Raw genomic sequence first — 16075 nt, forward strand, 5'->3', positions numbered from 1 at the left:
TCTAAAACTTCTTTTACATGAGAAGTGAAGTGAAAGTCGCTCAGTCGAGTCTGACTCTTTGCGACCCCATGGACTATACATACAGTCCCTGGAATTCTCCAGGCCAGAATACAGGAGTGGGGTAGCCTTTCCCTTCTCCAGGGAATCTTCCCAACCCAGAGATCGAGCCCAGGTCTCCTGCATTGCAGACAGATTGTTTACTAGCTAAGCCACTAGGGAAGCCCTTTACACAAGAGCCAACTGTGTATTTTTAAACGTTTATATAACATATCCACATCTTGCAGCCATTATGTCAGATTGTAAATACGGACCATATTAATCTTTTTAATCTTTTTTTCTTTCGTTCTTTACTTTAAAATTCCCCCGTGGCATCATCATTTTTTGGCATAGTCTAAATTTGGGAGAAATTCAGGCCACACATGTGGAAAAAAACATGTACTCTCACTGCTTAAAAAGGTTGATTTTTGTTTGTTTGTTTGTTTGTTTTTTACAAAACCATGAATCAAAAAACATAGTATGTCCTAAGAATCTAGTAAAATAAGATTCCCATAATTCACAGATGAGACTGTTTTTTTAAAAGGGAGGTTCTCTGCTCCACTGAAAAGTGAGATACAGAATCATACACCCTCATGTGTTCTGTTTTAATGATGGAATTTTGAGTGATTTTTGTTCCCCAAGCTTCATTTGAAGGCAATACAAAAACAGAGTCTAACATTCTTAATGCCAACAGCCAACCGTGATTTCTGAAGCTGGGAAGGAAGGAGGGAGGAGGGACAGAGGATGAGTCTCAAAGGCTCTCGCTTCCCCTCTAGGCTCCCCCGTGGCGCCTGCAGCAGAGGGTGTGTGTCCTCCTGCCCCCGCTCCTCTGCTACTCACTCTTTCTATTCTGCCTCCCTGAGTTACAAAAAAAGGAAAAAGAGTCAGCTTTTAGCTCTCCAGAAGAATTTCCTTTCCTGGGCACTGTCCCCCAGACCTCGCCGGGCCTGCCCATCCGCCTTCGATGACCTGGCTTTGAGGAATTCACTGACTCACTACAAATGAGAAAATCCATCCTGCAACGTCTGGCAAGCTCCAGCAGCGTGCATTTCCACTGACACGAGCCGCAGACGCTGGCCCAAGGCGGGGATGGTTTTGCCCGCTGAGTGCTTAGGGAGCTGGCAAGAAAAGGGCGTTAAAGGCACGGGAGCCTCAGCCAAGCTTGCTGACGGCAGGTCACGGGCCAGCGCTTCAGCGCTTCCTCTGTGTCCACCAAGGTGAATGTTGCCCGGGCGTAGATTCCACCTGGTTAGATGGCCCACTGCATCTCACCGACTCTACACAAGAGAACCGAGTGGCGAGGCTTTACCAGCAGTTTGGTGTCTTTGATGACGCAGAGTAACTTGGTCCACTGCCCGAAGCGCTTCTTCCGCAGGAGGAAGGCACAGATCTTGGCATCCTTTACCAGGTCCATGGAGGCTTCCTCTGAAGGCCACTGGTGCCGCGTCTTCTTCCCCTTCCCATCCTCCTCCTCCTCGTCGTACGATTCGTAAGAGCTACTCATCGCATCAGAGTCATAATCTGGCAAAAATGAGAAATACAAGTGAGCAAAAACCTGGTTGCAAAAACCTTATCTTGAGGATGACCTGTGGGCTCCATTATTTTATTTGTAAGTGAGGAGGGGGTTTCTGCATTCAGGGTGCTTGGAAAATATCAACTGGCAAAACTAGGGGGAAGGTAACTCAGACGTAGGTAGGAGAAACTCAACAAAGGGTTTTCAAATGAAGTGACAAAGAATTCTGCATTTATAAAAACCACTTCAGCACCTGCAGGCCCCACCCTGTTAAATCCTCGCCATAGTCTCGCTGGGTGCCATGACCCCTATTCAACAATGGTTTCTGCCAAAGGAAACTCCCACCCACACCTTGATGTGAAAGTCCTTTCAGGACTTCCCCGGTGGTCCAGCGATTTAGAATTCACCTTCCAATGCAGGAGACCTGAGTGTGATCCCTGGTTGGCGAACTAGGATCCCACATGCCAAGAGGCCAGCAAGCCCATGCACCACAGCTACTGAGCCTGTGTGATCCGAAGCCTTTAGCTACTTGGGGGTCCATGCACTGCAACCAAAGACTCAAGGAAACCAAATAAGTAAATATATTTTTAAAAGTTCTTTCAAGTCTGCAATGCCCTCCTTCCTCCTGGCATCACCACATGCACCAACCCTTCTTAAGGTTCAAGATCCAGACCCAGACCACCCCGCTCAGTCAGGCCACCCTGCGGGTTGCCACAGATGTCCACGCCCACCCCTCCTACTCTACAGCACGTCAACACTTACATACCAGAGCCCATTTTCCCTTCCTCAGGGTCTGTGCACACACTGCTCTCACCCAGGCTCCCTGTTTATCCCACTCCATCTCCTACCTTTGCCTGGATATATGCTCATCACTTAGGATTTAACTCAGAGCACCTACTCCATGAAGCCCTCCCTGGATCACCAGCCCTGACGGCTGTACACTTAACTGGGTGCCCCCCACATTCAGGTGTTGAAGCTCCAACCCCAATGTCACTGTTGGAGACAGGACTCTTAGGAGGTAATTATGGTTAAACGAGGTTATGTGAGTGGGTCCGAATCCACCGAGAAGAAGAGGAAGAGGGAGACCTGGAGTTCTCTCTCCCTGCCACGTGAGGACATGGGGAGAAGGCAGCCACCCGTACACCAGGAAGAGAGTGCTCACCACAAGCTGATCACGTTGGAGCCCTGATCTTGGACTTCAAGCCTACACAACTCTGAGAACATAAAAAGCATCGTTTTGCCAGCCAGTGGGTGATATTGTGTTACAGCAGTCTGAGCTCAGATGCCAAGTGAGACGACCCTCCCCTCGGCTTCCACACCACTCAGCACGTAACTCGGCCACTGTGTTGTCACCCGTCTGTCCCACATCAAGCTGTCTCCCTGCAGGAAGGGAGACCCCCTTGCTGGATGTGACTGTCCCAGTGCTTCGCAAAGGGCCTGGCACAGAGCAAGCGATACACGTGTGTAGAAGGGGGAACTGTTGCTTGTTGTTCAGTCGCTTAGTCCAGCTCTTTGCAACCCCACGAAATGGAGCACGTCAGACTCCCCTGTCGTTCCCAGAGGCGGCTCAAACTCATGTCCGTTGAGTTGATGTTGCCATCGTCATCTGGAGAACTGTTAGATCAACTTGAATGCAAAGCCCTCAGAAGGATGGCTGGCATCTTAAAAATGATTAATCAACACAAGTGACTGCCAGTGATCTTGATCGCTTCAGCCCTGCTGGATCAAAAGGTCCTGGAGGCAGTGTCTGATTCACCTCGGCATTCCCTCAACCCCAGACACATCTGGAATACATTTGTTTTTCATAATACATGTGAGAAGTGAACACCTCAACAAGGAATGAAGGACAGATAAGGAGAATCTGTGGCTGAAGCCACTGGATGCATGAGAACTGGCCGGCCTTCTACAGAACAGAACTCACCAGAAACTGGGCTGTAATCTGTAATCAGGAGACATGTGTGTATGTTAACTTCCTTGCAAAGAATTATTTAATAAGGGAGGTGGGGAATAGAGTGATCGATGGTTTAACTTTTAAATCCTACTAAAGAAGTCGGGGGGAATTTTATGGAAGAGACTAGGGTGACCAGTCTAGACTAGGATAACTGACCCTAGAGGTAACTCTGGCAGTGGCAGAGAGTGGGCTGAAGCTGGGTGACAGTTAAGAGGCGTCTGCCGTGATGGTGGGAAGGATGCTGTGCCAAGAGACGTGTGGGGCTGGGGATGTGAGCGCCTGAAGGGTATAGGTTACAGACCACCGTGGAGGGAAGAGTCCAGCTCCCCTCCCGCGCTGCTTGAGTCAAGGCCTTTCTCCTCCTCCTCTGCACGCCTTCCCCCACAGTAACACACACACACACACGGGCCAGCGCACACTCACCGTCCCCCATACGCCAGCGTCTCGTCTACACAACAGCCCCTGTTCACACGGCAGCCACAGTTAAATTCACATTCTAACTCAAGGTAAATAAGACTGGTCTCCAGATCCACACTTCGAGTACTCAGACAGGTGGGCAACCAGAGGGCCGTGCACAGGGCACACGGGGAAGGCTGGACAGAGCCGTCGGCCTCCACTGCGTATGCGACGGCCCCAGCCAGACAGGAGAGGCCAGGAGAAGGAACGTGACTTGCAAAAGCAATGGAAAATATGAACCACTGCGCAAACCGCGCGCTTTTCAACAGTATTTACGTCTCTGTCACCGAAGCCAAGTCAGGGGCAACCCTTGCGGGGAGGAGGCTGTCAAGAGGGAGGAGGGGCTTCCGGGGCTGACAGTGCTCTCCTCTTGACCTGGTGGTGACATTTCGATGTTCCATTTTATGCAAAGTCATTAAGCATAAATTCATATTTTATGCACTGTTTGACAAATGTATTTTATAATAAAAGCTTTTTTTTTTTTAATTTTAGTGTGGCTGGAACATAGGGCCCAGGGAAGAAAGCAGGAACCTGTGAAAGACCACGAGCTACTCCAAGGTCCAAGGTTTGCTGACAGATTTCAGTCGGGCAGTGGATCAAGTCCTATTTTATCCCAGAAAGACCATGCTCATAGCCGCTTGGGGGGCCATGGACCCCTCAGTGCTTAACTCACTTTCTAGAATATCAAATTCACTAAACACTGAGTGAACAAATGAACAACAGAATGAACGACTAAATCAGCCAGCGATGGGAAAATCTCATTTCATTCATGAAAGAAATATTCAATGAGCACTTCCCATGTGTCAGGCAGTGCTTCTTTCTAAATAGTTTTATTGACTTATTTTGGGCCATGTTGGGTCTTTGATGCTGTGCACGCTTTTCTCTAGGTGTGGCGAGCAAGCTTCTTGCTGCGGCGGCTTCTCCTGTTGGGGAGCACGGGCTCTGGGTGTGTGGGCTTCAGGAGCTGTGGTTCCTAGGCTCAGCAGCTGTGGAGCACTGGCTTAGATGCTCCATGGGATGTGGGATCTTCCTGGATCAGAGATTAAAGCCGCGTCTCCTGTACTGGCAGGCGGACTCTTTGCCACTGCGCCACCAGGGAAGCCCCCAGGCAGTACTTTTTATATTTATATTTGCACGCTGTGGGATAAAGCTGTGAGAAGAGGAGGCTGGCTCTGCAGTCACATGTCCTGCTTCACTGGTCCTCTCAGCCGCCCGGAGGTGGGTGCACAGCTGTGTCCTTATCTCAGAGGGAAGGAAGGATGATGTTGGGAGAGCAGGTGACTCATCCAAGACCACATCCTGACGAAGGAAGACGGCTTTGGCTGATTCTGATTCTGAACTGAAAGAGCAGACCATGCCCTAGCCGCCCTTCACATCATGGGGAGGATGGGTTGAAGTCCACGGGATGAGGTCCGCTCACTGAGAGGACAGTGAGTTCATGACCCGCCTTCTGCTGAGAGCAGGGCTGACAGAATCATGCTGGAAGAATGTCAGCCAACTTCGCAAACCAAGCGGTTGGGAGTAAGAGTCTGAGCATGCAGGACAACACACCAGTCTCTTGGGCAGCCTCCCAGCAGAGCCGGGCTGCCTCCTGGAGGCTGAAACAGGGCATCCAGGAGTCCGCTGTTGGCGCTGGAATTTATGATTTGGTGAGGAGGTAATGAGGACCCTGTGCAAAGTGAAGAAAGACATGGAGTTGGGCAGGAGGGCAGAGAGTCACCAATGGTGCGTCCATGCCCCGCCACTGAGGCCAGCTCTGCTTCCGCACGCGGGGGGACAGCCTCCCGCTGACTCCTTCAGCAGCCCCACATCATGTGAGGTCCAGGCCCTGGAGTAAATCTCCTGCGCCACCTTGAGGTGCTTCTGCTTCTCGGCTCAACCGTTTCAGACACTGACACGGAAGCCTTTGGCATGCTCTCCCAGGGGCGATTTTGAAGCACAGCTTCAACAATCTCCGATGAGAACCAGGTCATTTTCAGGAAATAGCTTTGTCTCTCCAGTACCCCCAGGAGAGTCTAAAAGTTTGATCACATTCCCACTAACCCAAGTTGCCCCACTTGGGCTCTGGGTCATCCCACCCACCAAGGAGCATGCAGCATCATGCCAGAGCAGGCGCCTCTCTATCGGGCTCCATCATCCCCATCTGGCTCCATCATCTCTATCAGGCCCCATCATCTCTGGTCCATAACCTCCATCAGGTTCCATCACCTCCATCCATCAGCCCCATCTGGCTCCATCACCTCCATCCAGCTCCATCACCTCCATCAGGTGCCATCATCCCCATCAGGTTCCATCACCTCCATCCAGCTCCATCACCTCCATCGGGCTCCATCAGGCCTAACAGTTACAGTCACTCAAGGGGGAGAGCATAACTTGGCTACGAGAGAACAGTGTCACCCAATTTGGACAGAGGACACTGTATCCTCTGGGGGAGTTGGGGAGTTTCTGGCCACAGTTGAATGGTGTTAGACTGAGCCATGACTCGGCTCCTGTCTTTACTTGGAAATTCACCGTGGTAAAGAGGGGTGTAGGGATACCAAACCAAGCCAAGACCAACACTGGTGCTTTTCACCCGGTATCAACTCAGCATTCCCCTAAATTCCCTTCCCTGGATGCCTCTAGGTTAGGACTGGCCACACAGGAAGTTTGTGGGTGACCTGGAAGGCAAACAGGAAGCGGCTGCCAGTACACGGGCAGGTCAAGAGACTGGTAGGCATGCAGCTCTGCGGAGCCGTGGTCCAGCCTCTCAGGCAGGGCCCCCGTGTGGGGAGGTGAGAGGCAGAGCAGGTTCCCAGCAACCTTCCTTGCCCCCAGGCTTCGCCCAGCTCTCCTTGATGACAGCTGGCCTGTGACACTCATCTTCCCAGGTTCCCACGACTGCATAGGGCCTCATGTCTACCACACACCCTCACTCTACCACACTTATATGATCCTGCTTCTCTGACAAACCAGACATGACAGAGAGCTCAACAAAGTTGCCCGAAGTCCACAATAAGTGAGAGGTGTGTGACCCTGGCCAGACCTGGACTCAGCCCCCTGCCACGGGTCCACCGGGAGGGGTCCCCGCCTGCAGCCAAGGTTCAGCCACAGACTCTTGGGTTAAGAAGCCCAGAGTGTGAGCTTTCCTGACCTGCTGCCTCCCCAAGCAGCAGTCCTTCCATGACTGTTTCCTTAGAATTAGCTCAACCCAAGGGGCCTGCCCGTCAGCAAATCAGGACACGACACACCAGTCAGGCGGGGCTTCTTGGACTGAAAATAACCACAGGCTCCTACAGGTAAAACAAAAAGAGCATGTTGGAGGAAGGGGGAGTGGAGGCGGGAGACAGCTGGGACCAAATGTCCCCAGAGCTGGGAAATACCCTCATCAAGATGTTTTTGTTCTTTATTCTCAGCTCTCAGAAAGAAAGGGATCCAATGAACAAGTTGTTTAACTTCTGTGTGTTTTCTACTTAATTTACTATCTCCTGAGGCAGTTGACGCTTAAGAAATGATTTAAATGCATTTTTGCCAAATGGTTCTGAAGTGAAAGAGAAATTAAAATATTTAATTTCCAGATCTCGAGACCCGAGATTTCACAGCCCTCTCATGAGAACAATCCCTTCACTCACTCAGACCTCATTCGGAACAATGAACACCTACTGACGCTGGGCTGAGCCTCTGTAGGAAGTTTCCAGAGAGAGTGGGCATGAGTGAGCGGGAAAGGCCCTGGGCCCTGAAGTCCAGCCCGCCTGGCTTCTGCGTGTCCCTGTTCGTGTTCACAAAACATCCCAAGGGGATCCCCTGTGAACAAGCAAGTCAGATTCCACTTTGCTCTAATGGCTCCTCTTGCGTGCTGCCAGGGGAGAGAAAGACGGCAAACCCCAAGTCTGCATGAAGCAGAGACTCCGGTGACAGGCGGATGGTGAGGATGAAGGAGAACGTGTCTGAAAACAGAGGAGGTAGGATGACAGGCAAGGGGAGTCTCTCTACGGTACAAGCTAATACTCTTTCACTCCCATTTTGTCCATGTTTTACGGGAAAGGCAAGCTGGGTTCCCTAAGTCAGCACACTTGGAGAGGCCATGTCTGCCTCATTACGAGACAAAGCATTCTGCCCACCAGAGTACTTTCTGCTGTTGTTCAGCTGCTCGGTTGTGTCCGACTCTTTGCACCCCGTGGACTGTAGCATACCAGGCTTCCCTGTCCTTCACCAACTCCCAGAGCTTACTCAAACTCATGTCCATCAAGTCGGTGATGCCGTCCAACCATCTCATCCTCTGTTGTCCCCTTCTCCCGCCTTCAATCTTTCCCAGCATCAGGGTCTCTTCCAATGAGTCACTTCTTCACATCAGGTGGCCAAAGTATTGGAACTTCAGCATCAGTCCTTCCAATGAACATCCAGGACTGATTTCCTTTAGGATGGACTGGTTGGATCTCCTTGCTGTCCAAGGGCCTCTCAAGATCTTCTCCAACCACAGTTCCAAAGCTTCAGTTCTTCGGCGCTCAGTCTTCCTTATGGTTTGACTCTCACATCTATACATGACCACTGGGAAAACCATAGCCTTGACTATACAGACTCCAGAGTATAAGGGGGAGAAATAAAGCCAAAGCTCTAGAAACAAATTCTAGATATCACTACAAAAAGGTGTTCAATGCCAGCATGTCCTTCTCTCTGTGAATGTGAAAGTTGGCTGCCAATAAAGGGGCACTTCTGAGTCCCCAGCAGGAAGAGAACAGCCGTGTCATGATAGCCGTAACTTAGGCAAAAACATTCTGGTAAAACCTATGTAAATGAAGAAAAGACACAGGAAACAACCTGAATGTCAGTCAACAGGTGAGTGGACAAAGACGCTGCGGCACATACGTTCAATGGAACAGTGCTCAGCCATAAAAAAGAACAAAACAGCACTGTCTGCAGCAACATGGGTGGACACAGAGATGATCCTACTAAGTGAACTAAGTCAGACAGAGAAAGACGAAGACCATCCGGTATCACTTACATGTGGAATGTAGAATATGGCACAAATGAACTTCTCAATGAAACAGCAACAGAAGCAGGGACTCAGAGAACAGGCTGGTGGTTGCCAAGGGGGTGGGGGTGGGAGAGGGATGGATTGGGAGTTTGGGGTTAGCAGATGCAAACTGGTTACATATGGAAAAGATAAACAGCAAGGTCCTACTGCGCAGCACAGGGAACTCTATTCAATATCCTGTGATAAACCATACTGGGAAAGAATATGAAAAAGGATACAGCTGAGTCACTTTGCTGCATAGCAGTAGTTAACACAACATTGTAATTTGACCATACTTGAATAAGAAATAAATTTAAAAACGAAACAAACAGCTGTGATATGTCTGCTTGTTTTGTATGCATCTTGTAGACATGCCCTCGTGGTGGCACCATGAATGCAGCCTCCAAGGGATGTGCCCTGGTCAAGCCGGCGGGGACCCCATGGGCACATGCCCCAAAAGGCCATCCCCTTCTGACCAAAGGGAACACATTTCACTAGCTGAGACATGTTCCCATGGCAACAGGATTTCACTAATTTTGAGTCACAAAAAAGGACAACCATCTGAAATTACCCAAGGTATGTGGAGGACACCTTAGACTTCTCAAAGCCCTTCCTATATTCCCTTCCTTGGGTTCAGGATCTCCTGATTCTAAACTTCCATGCTGTTGAGTATGCTCCAACTCCCCTTTACCCCAGGAAACGGGGGGCTCCCTAACAGCCTGGCTGGACAGGAGGCCACTCACTTGAGGTGATGTACTCCGGAGCTTTCCCGGGACTCAGGGGCACGGCCTCCTCGTAGTAGCCTTCCGGCAGAGAGGACGTTGGGAGCGGTGGCGGCCCGTTGTCGGGTGGCTGAGTGAAGGGAAGAAAAAGAGCAGAGCACCAGCGTTAGCAGAGGATTCTGGAGTTTTGCCTGACAGTGTCCACGGGCACAGTCCTCTCTCCTTTGTGACGTCTCCACCGAAAAGTGACACCAGCCTACAAAGAGTTTCCAAAGTTCAGCTGCTGGCGGGGTCTCCACTGCTCGGCTGCCCACGACCGCCTTCTGCCTGGCCCTGGCCACGCCGCTCAATCGATGCCACTCGCCAGCCACCACCAGACACAAACTCAGGCAGAGGCTGCAGTCACTGGCCCTCGCAAACCCCGCCCCAGAGCAGAGACGGGGGTCTCTCCTCCCCTCCACCCAAGGGCTCACTCCACACCGCTGACCCTCCCAGGTCCCCAGGCTGACTTCCTCCTCCTAGGACCACACCCCACACCGGAGAGCCCTGGGGGGCCCAGAGACGGTTTAGATCACCCGCGCACATCTCAGAGCAGCGCTCGTTACGTGGCAAGTGAAGAGATGAGCGTGTGTGCCCTCTATCTCACCAAACTCCTCCTGTGTGTCAGGGTAACTTACAAAGAAAGAGAAGAGGAAATCACCCACGAGCCAGCTCTGAAAGAAACTGCATGTTATTCTCTGGAGCAGGTATCTGCTCACCACTCAACCCAGTCCCATCGCAGTTCCTTGACAGACTCTGAGACAAGTCGGCTGGTTTCGAAAGCCGTAACTTCACAATGTGGAAAGCTGGCAGGCTCAGGTCCATCCAAATTCTAGCAAGACCAGCTGAAGCACCGGTCTCTCAAACGTCCCTGGCGACACTAAAGCAGACCCAGCTCTTCCTCCCATGAACACGTGTAGGACCTGCTGGCTCCATCCCTCCCTCCCGAAACTCAGGAAAACAGAGACAGAAGGGCTGGAAAGCCAACACGCAGCAACACCTGCTGCCTGCTGGCACCACCCTGAGCAGCCGCCGCCCTGGTTATAAGCTGCATCAGCCATCCACGCGGGGACCCTGCAAAGTCCACACTACTTCATCTTACGTTTCACAGACACTGAAAGGGAGGCTCAGCGTCTAAAAACACCTGCTCAAATCAGACGCTGCTTCCTGACAAGCTGGGGTCTTCAAGCCTGGGTCTGCCCAGCAGTGACCTTTTTCCGATTCATATTCTCTCATATTCACTCTCTTCCCCTTTCCTAACTAGTTCACACCACCCATCTCCTATAAACAAACAGGAAAGATGTCACTGGGAATGGAAGAGAACAGGGGCCCCCAAATGAAGAGCAACCAAGTTCAGTTTCCAAGGAGAACAATGACCTATAGAACATGAAACTCCACCTTTTTTTTTTTTCCTGTAACTCAAGCCTGAAGCCAAGAAGTCCTTTGCGAATGACTAATCGCCACTGTGGGCTCAACCCACTCCTTCCTCTCGGAGATGAAGAAAGATAATTCACTCCAGGTCATCCCCGCAGCACCCTGCCCCATCCTCGAAGGCAGCGTCCCAGCCCTGGTTCCCCTGCACTCCCCTCCCCAGGCTGCTGCCCACCGGCCATCACCCTGGGCTCTCATGCTGGACCACATCTAGGTCCCCTGAGGGGCAGTGCTGACAGTGGAACCTGATACCCGATCATCCCTGGGCGAGGCAGAACAGAAGTCCACATCGGGGTTAAAAATCTCCGCTCGGTGCTTTTGGTAGATGGCTGTTTGAGTCCCTGAGTGTTTTTATTAATGAAATGAGAATGCTTCAGTTTCCTCTTAGTGTGTTGAAACAGTGGAATTATTCATGTTCTGGGAAAGCACCACCAATGGCTGAATCAAACAAACACTCGCCAATTAGCACAGCACACTCCTCCTTTCCAGGGCTGCTAAGGTGTGTGAGGTAGGAGCCGGCGCTCAGCTAACAAGACTTCTTAGCGGACTCTCAGACCCTGCTGCTGTGCACTCCACACAAGCTCTCCGCACGTATGCCCCTAAATCCACGATTCTACTTCTAGAAATACATGTTAAGAAGGTCAACTGGTCACATAAGCAAAAACATATAAGGATGTTCAATAAAAGTTTTTCCCTCCAAATTTAAAAGCAATCAAAATATTCCCTGAGATGAGGGTGTTTAGGTATTCCAACACCTCCACGCGCAGCCATTTAAAAGGAAGACAGTGCACGCCTGCAGTCATTTACTTGAAAAGTCTCTACTAGACGCTGTTACATGAAAGAAAACAGGTGCCTGTTAGCCTATCGGAGCTGTGTTTATGCGGACCTCTACACAAAGATGGGTCACTCCCCAAAATGCTAACACGAGGTTTCATGCACATCTGTAGAGCTTGAATTTTCTTCTTGGGTATTTTTTGTTTGTTCGTTTGCTTGCTTTTGGTTTTAAGCAGTACCTGCGGCATGTGGCATCGTAGCTCTCTGACCAGGAACTGAACCCCTGACCCCTGTATTGGAAGTGCGCAGTCTTATAACCACTGGCTGGCCAGGGAAGTCCACTGAATTTTCTATACAATATTGTTTTAAAAAAAAACCACACACACACAAACTTTCGTTTTGAAATCATACGCCTCAAAAAATAATATTTCTAGAGAAGCACCCTGCCTCTCCAAAGAGGATCTCACACTGCACCCCCAAATGCCACTTGTTCTTGAACTTCTGCCTCAGGGGTTTCAGATGCGGGCAGAGGTGACGGTTTGTTAAAGCACAGATGTGGGGAGAGACAGAAAAGAATACGAGGACCACGGTTTGGCACCACTGCCTTCAAAGGGAAAGCTTCCTTGAGATCCTTCCAGTAGGTCAGAAGTCACTGGACTTGCTGGAGGAGACTCCTGAGAGGCCCTTGGACTGCAAGGAGATGAAGCCAGTCCATCCTAAAGGAGATCAACCCTGAATATGCACTGGAAGGACTGATGCTGAAGCCGAAGCTACAATACTTTGGCCACCTGGTCTGAAGAGCCAACTCACTGGAAAAAGTCCTGATGCTGGCAAAGCAGAAGAAGGGGGTGACAGGATGAGATGACTGGGTGGCATCATCGACTCGAGGGAGACAAGTTTGAGCAAGCTCCAGGAGATAGTGGAGGACAGGGAAGACTGGGCTGCTGCACACAGTCCATGGGGGTCGCAAAGAGTTGGAAACGACTGAGCGGCTGAACAATAACAAGATGGCACAAATACAATGATTATTTTGCTTTTATTTCAGCAAAATAACAGTATTAACCACTATTCAGACTTCTTTCCATGTGCCACACTGTTCTGGAAGACTTTCTGTATCTTTTTTCTTGTTCGAAGACAACTCTGAGAGGTTAGTGTTCTGAATATAATTTTGCAAATGAGGAATCTGAGGCTCAGGGGATGACAGACATCGCCCAGCGTCCCTGGTGCGGCCGAGCTGCTTCGTGGAGGAGGAGGAGCCAGCTGGGTGGGCACTGCAGCAGTGAGAATGCATCCCTGTGCCAGGACTGAGGCCTGGGCACCTGCCGCTGTGGGGGCCGAGCCAGGTAAGATGCAGGGAAAGCACCTTCATGGCCTTCAAGGCCGCTTGGTGCACCCGAGGCTCCCGGCCCCTGCAGCTCCACAGGATCTGCCCTCTCGTCCCTTCAAGAGGAAGGCATGTCTGCACCGCCTCTGTCTCCACTCCGCTCCTCCGCTCTCCTCTCTCCCGTCCTGCACTTTCCCGCCCCACCACCTTCCCCTCCACCAGCCCCAATTTATCACTCAGGCCCTTACACCAGATACGCCAGTGAACCAGAAGACCTGACTTTAGCAGAGAAAAACCCCAGCTGAGAAAGTGGAATCTCTTTCCAACTTTAATTCTATATACACAGGGGTACGTCCAGATTCTGCCTTTAAGGTTACGGTGATTAAAATCTTCGGTGAAGCTGTGTGATGGGCCAAGCACACACACGTTAGGAAGAACAAGTGCGTGAGTTTGTGCGGGCACAGTGTGTCCGGCTCTTTGTGGCCCCTGCATGGGCTGTAGCCCCCAGGGTCCTCTGTCTGCGGGCTTTCCCAGGCAAGAATGCTGGAGGAGGTTGCCACTTAATTCTCCAGGGGGGCTTCCCGACCCAGGAACTGAACGCGAGTCTCCCGCATCTCTTGTACTGGCAGGTGGAATCTAGCTGCGGCCGGAAGATAGGATCTGAAGGAAGAGAAGAGGGCCTGCGCTCTAGCTCTGCCGTGCACTGGCAAACCCTCTTCCGCACGAGGACAACACCCCACAGCATCAGCTAGCTTCCTGACTGTCAACAGGGGACAAAAGCTTAAGGTCTAAACTGCAAAACGTGGTTTCAACCCCCACGTCGAGAATTCCGAGTCTGGGGCTTCCCTGGCAGTCCAGCGGTTACGACTCCATGCTGCCTTGCAGGAGGCACGGGTTCAGCCCCTGCTCAGGGAACCACGGTCCTGTGTGCTGATCAACAGGGCCAAAACAATTTTAAATTTTTTTTAAAAAAAAAGAATTTTGAGCAGGTACTCTTCTTGGTAAAGTAAAAGTTTTTTTTTTTTTTTTAATCCAAATGACAACACATTCCCTTCTGATCACTATTTCATTTGTATTCCAACAGCACTTGAGAAAACACTGGGAAATCATTCACACATATTTTCTCAAGTTTTATTTATACACAATTCAGAATGAGAGGCGGTGAAGCCACTTTCTCATCTGTTCCTCCTCCGCCAGGAGGCAGGGAGGGGGAAGAGTCCTACGGCCATGGCAACAGGACACAGGATAGATCCATGACGAAGATGCCACGGGGATGAGCCGCAACGTCAGACCCTGAGGTTTCCAAGAGACAAGGAGAGGAGAAACGGGATGGGCCACATCCACAAGAAGGATCACATCTGACTTCCCTGGGAATTACATGATTTTGTTTTAAATCTCAGGCTTAGTCTCCACTCGGCAACTGGTAAAGTAACTAATTTTGTCATATAATCTCAAAGAATCTCATGATCCCAACTGTCAAACACAGAAAACGAAGCTGCTGTGAAAGTATTTCAGGAAGGACAAAATGCCATCGAGGCAGGTGGTAGGGGCTGGGACCAAAACCTCAGTTTCTGAGAGACAGGAAGTAGAATGCTGGCTCCAGGGGCTGGGGAAGGGGAGCCCTGTTCACTGGGGACAGGGTTTCAGTCTGGAAAGATGAAACGTTCTGGAGATAGAACACAACTAAACTCAGTTCAGTTCAGTCACTCAGTTGTGTTCAACTCTTTGTGACCCCATGGACTGCAGCACGTTAGGTCTCCCTATCACCAACTCCTGGAGCTTGCTCAAACTCATGTCCATCAAGTTGGTGATGCCATCCAACCATCTCATCCTCTTTCACCCCCTTCTCCTCCTGCCCTCAATCTTTCCCAGTATCAGGGTCTTTTTCAATGAGTCAGTTCTTCACATCAAGTGGCCAAAGTATTAGAGTTTCAGCTTCAGCATCAGTCCTTCCAATGAATATTCAGGACTTATTTCCTTTAGGATGGACTGGTTGGCTCTCCTTGCAGTCCAAGGGACTCTCAAGAGTCTTCTCCAACACCACAGTTCAAAAGCATCAATTCTTTGGCGCTTAGCTTTCTTTACAGCCCAACTCTCATATCCATACATGACTACTGGAAAAACCATAGCTTTGACTAGATGGACCTTTGTCAACAAAGTAATGTCTCTGAATATGCTGTCTAGGTTGGTCATAGCTTTTCTTCCTAGGAGGAACTGTCTTTTAATTTCATGGCTGCAGTCACCATCTGCAGTGATTTTGGAGCCCAAGAAAATAAAGTCTTACACCACTAAATGGGATACTGACCAGTGATTGAAATGATAAAGTCTGTGTTAAGTATGCTTTACCATAATAAAAAAACAAATGACCTGTTGCGTGTTGGCATAATAAGTCATCATATTTACACAGGGTCTGGCCTAAAAGCATCAAAACACTAAATTGTTACCTTCTACCCAATCTAAATGGGGCTTTCCCAGTGGCTCAGTGGTAAAGAATCCACCTGTCAATGCAGGTTTAATCCCTGGGTCAAGAAGATCCCCTGGAGGAGGAAATGGCAACTCACTCCAGTAGTCTATTTTTTTTTTTAATGACAGTATTGTGGGTTTTGCCATACATTGACATGAATCAGCCATGAGTGCACATGTGTCCCCCCCATCCTGATCCCCACTCCCACCTCCCTCTCCACCCCATCCCTCTGGGTTGTCTCAGAGCACCAGCCTTGGGTGCCCTGCGTCATGCGTCGTCATGCACCTGTTTTACACATGGTAATATACATGTTTCAGTGATATTCCCCTACACTGTCCCATCCTTGCCTTCTCCCACAGAGTCCAAAAGTCTGTT

General features: G+C 50.3%; 1 protein-coding gene across 2 annotated transcripts in view; it reads right to left on the reverse strand.

Moving 5' to 3' along the window:
* AFAP1 (actin filament associated protein 1) overlaps positions 1-16075 on the reverse strand; it is a 147012-nt gene that overhangs the window by 68110 nt on the left and 62827 nt on the right. For both annotated transcript variants that reach the window (XM_040237602.1, XM_040237603.1), the window contains exons 4-5: positions 9690-9798; positions 1346-1557 (exon numbers count right to left, since the gene is read on the reverse strand). In XM_040237602.1, the coding sequence (XP_040093536.1) occupies positions 1346-1557; positions 9690-9798 (321 nt within the window). The remainder of the gene's footprint in view (positions 1-1345; positions 1558-9689; positions 9799-16075) is intronic.

This window comes from Oryx dammah, unplaced genomic scaffold (assembly GCF_014754425.2).
Source record: "Oryx dammah isolate SB20612 unplaced genomic scaffold, SCBI_Odam_1.1 HiC_scaffold_3, whole genome shotgun sequence".
NCBI lineage: Eukaryota > Metazoa > Chordata > Mammalia > Artiodactyla > Bovidae > Oryx > Oryx dammah.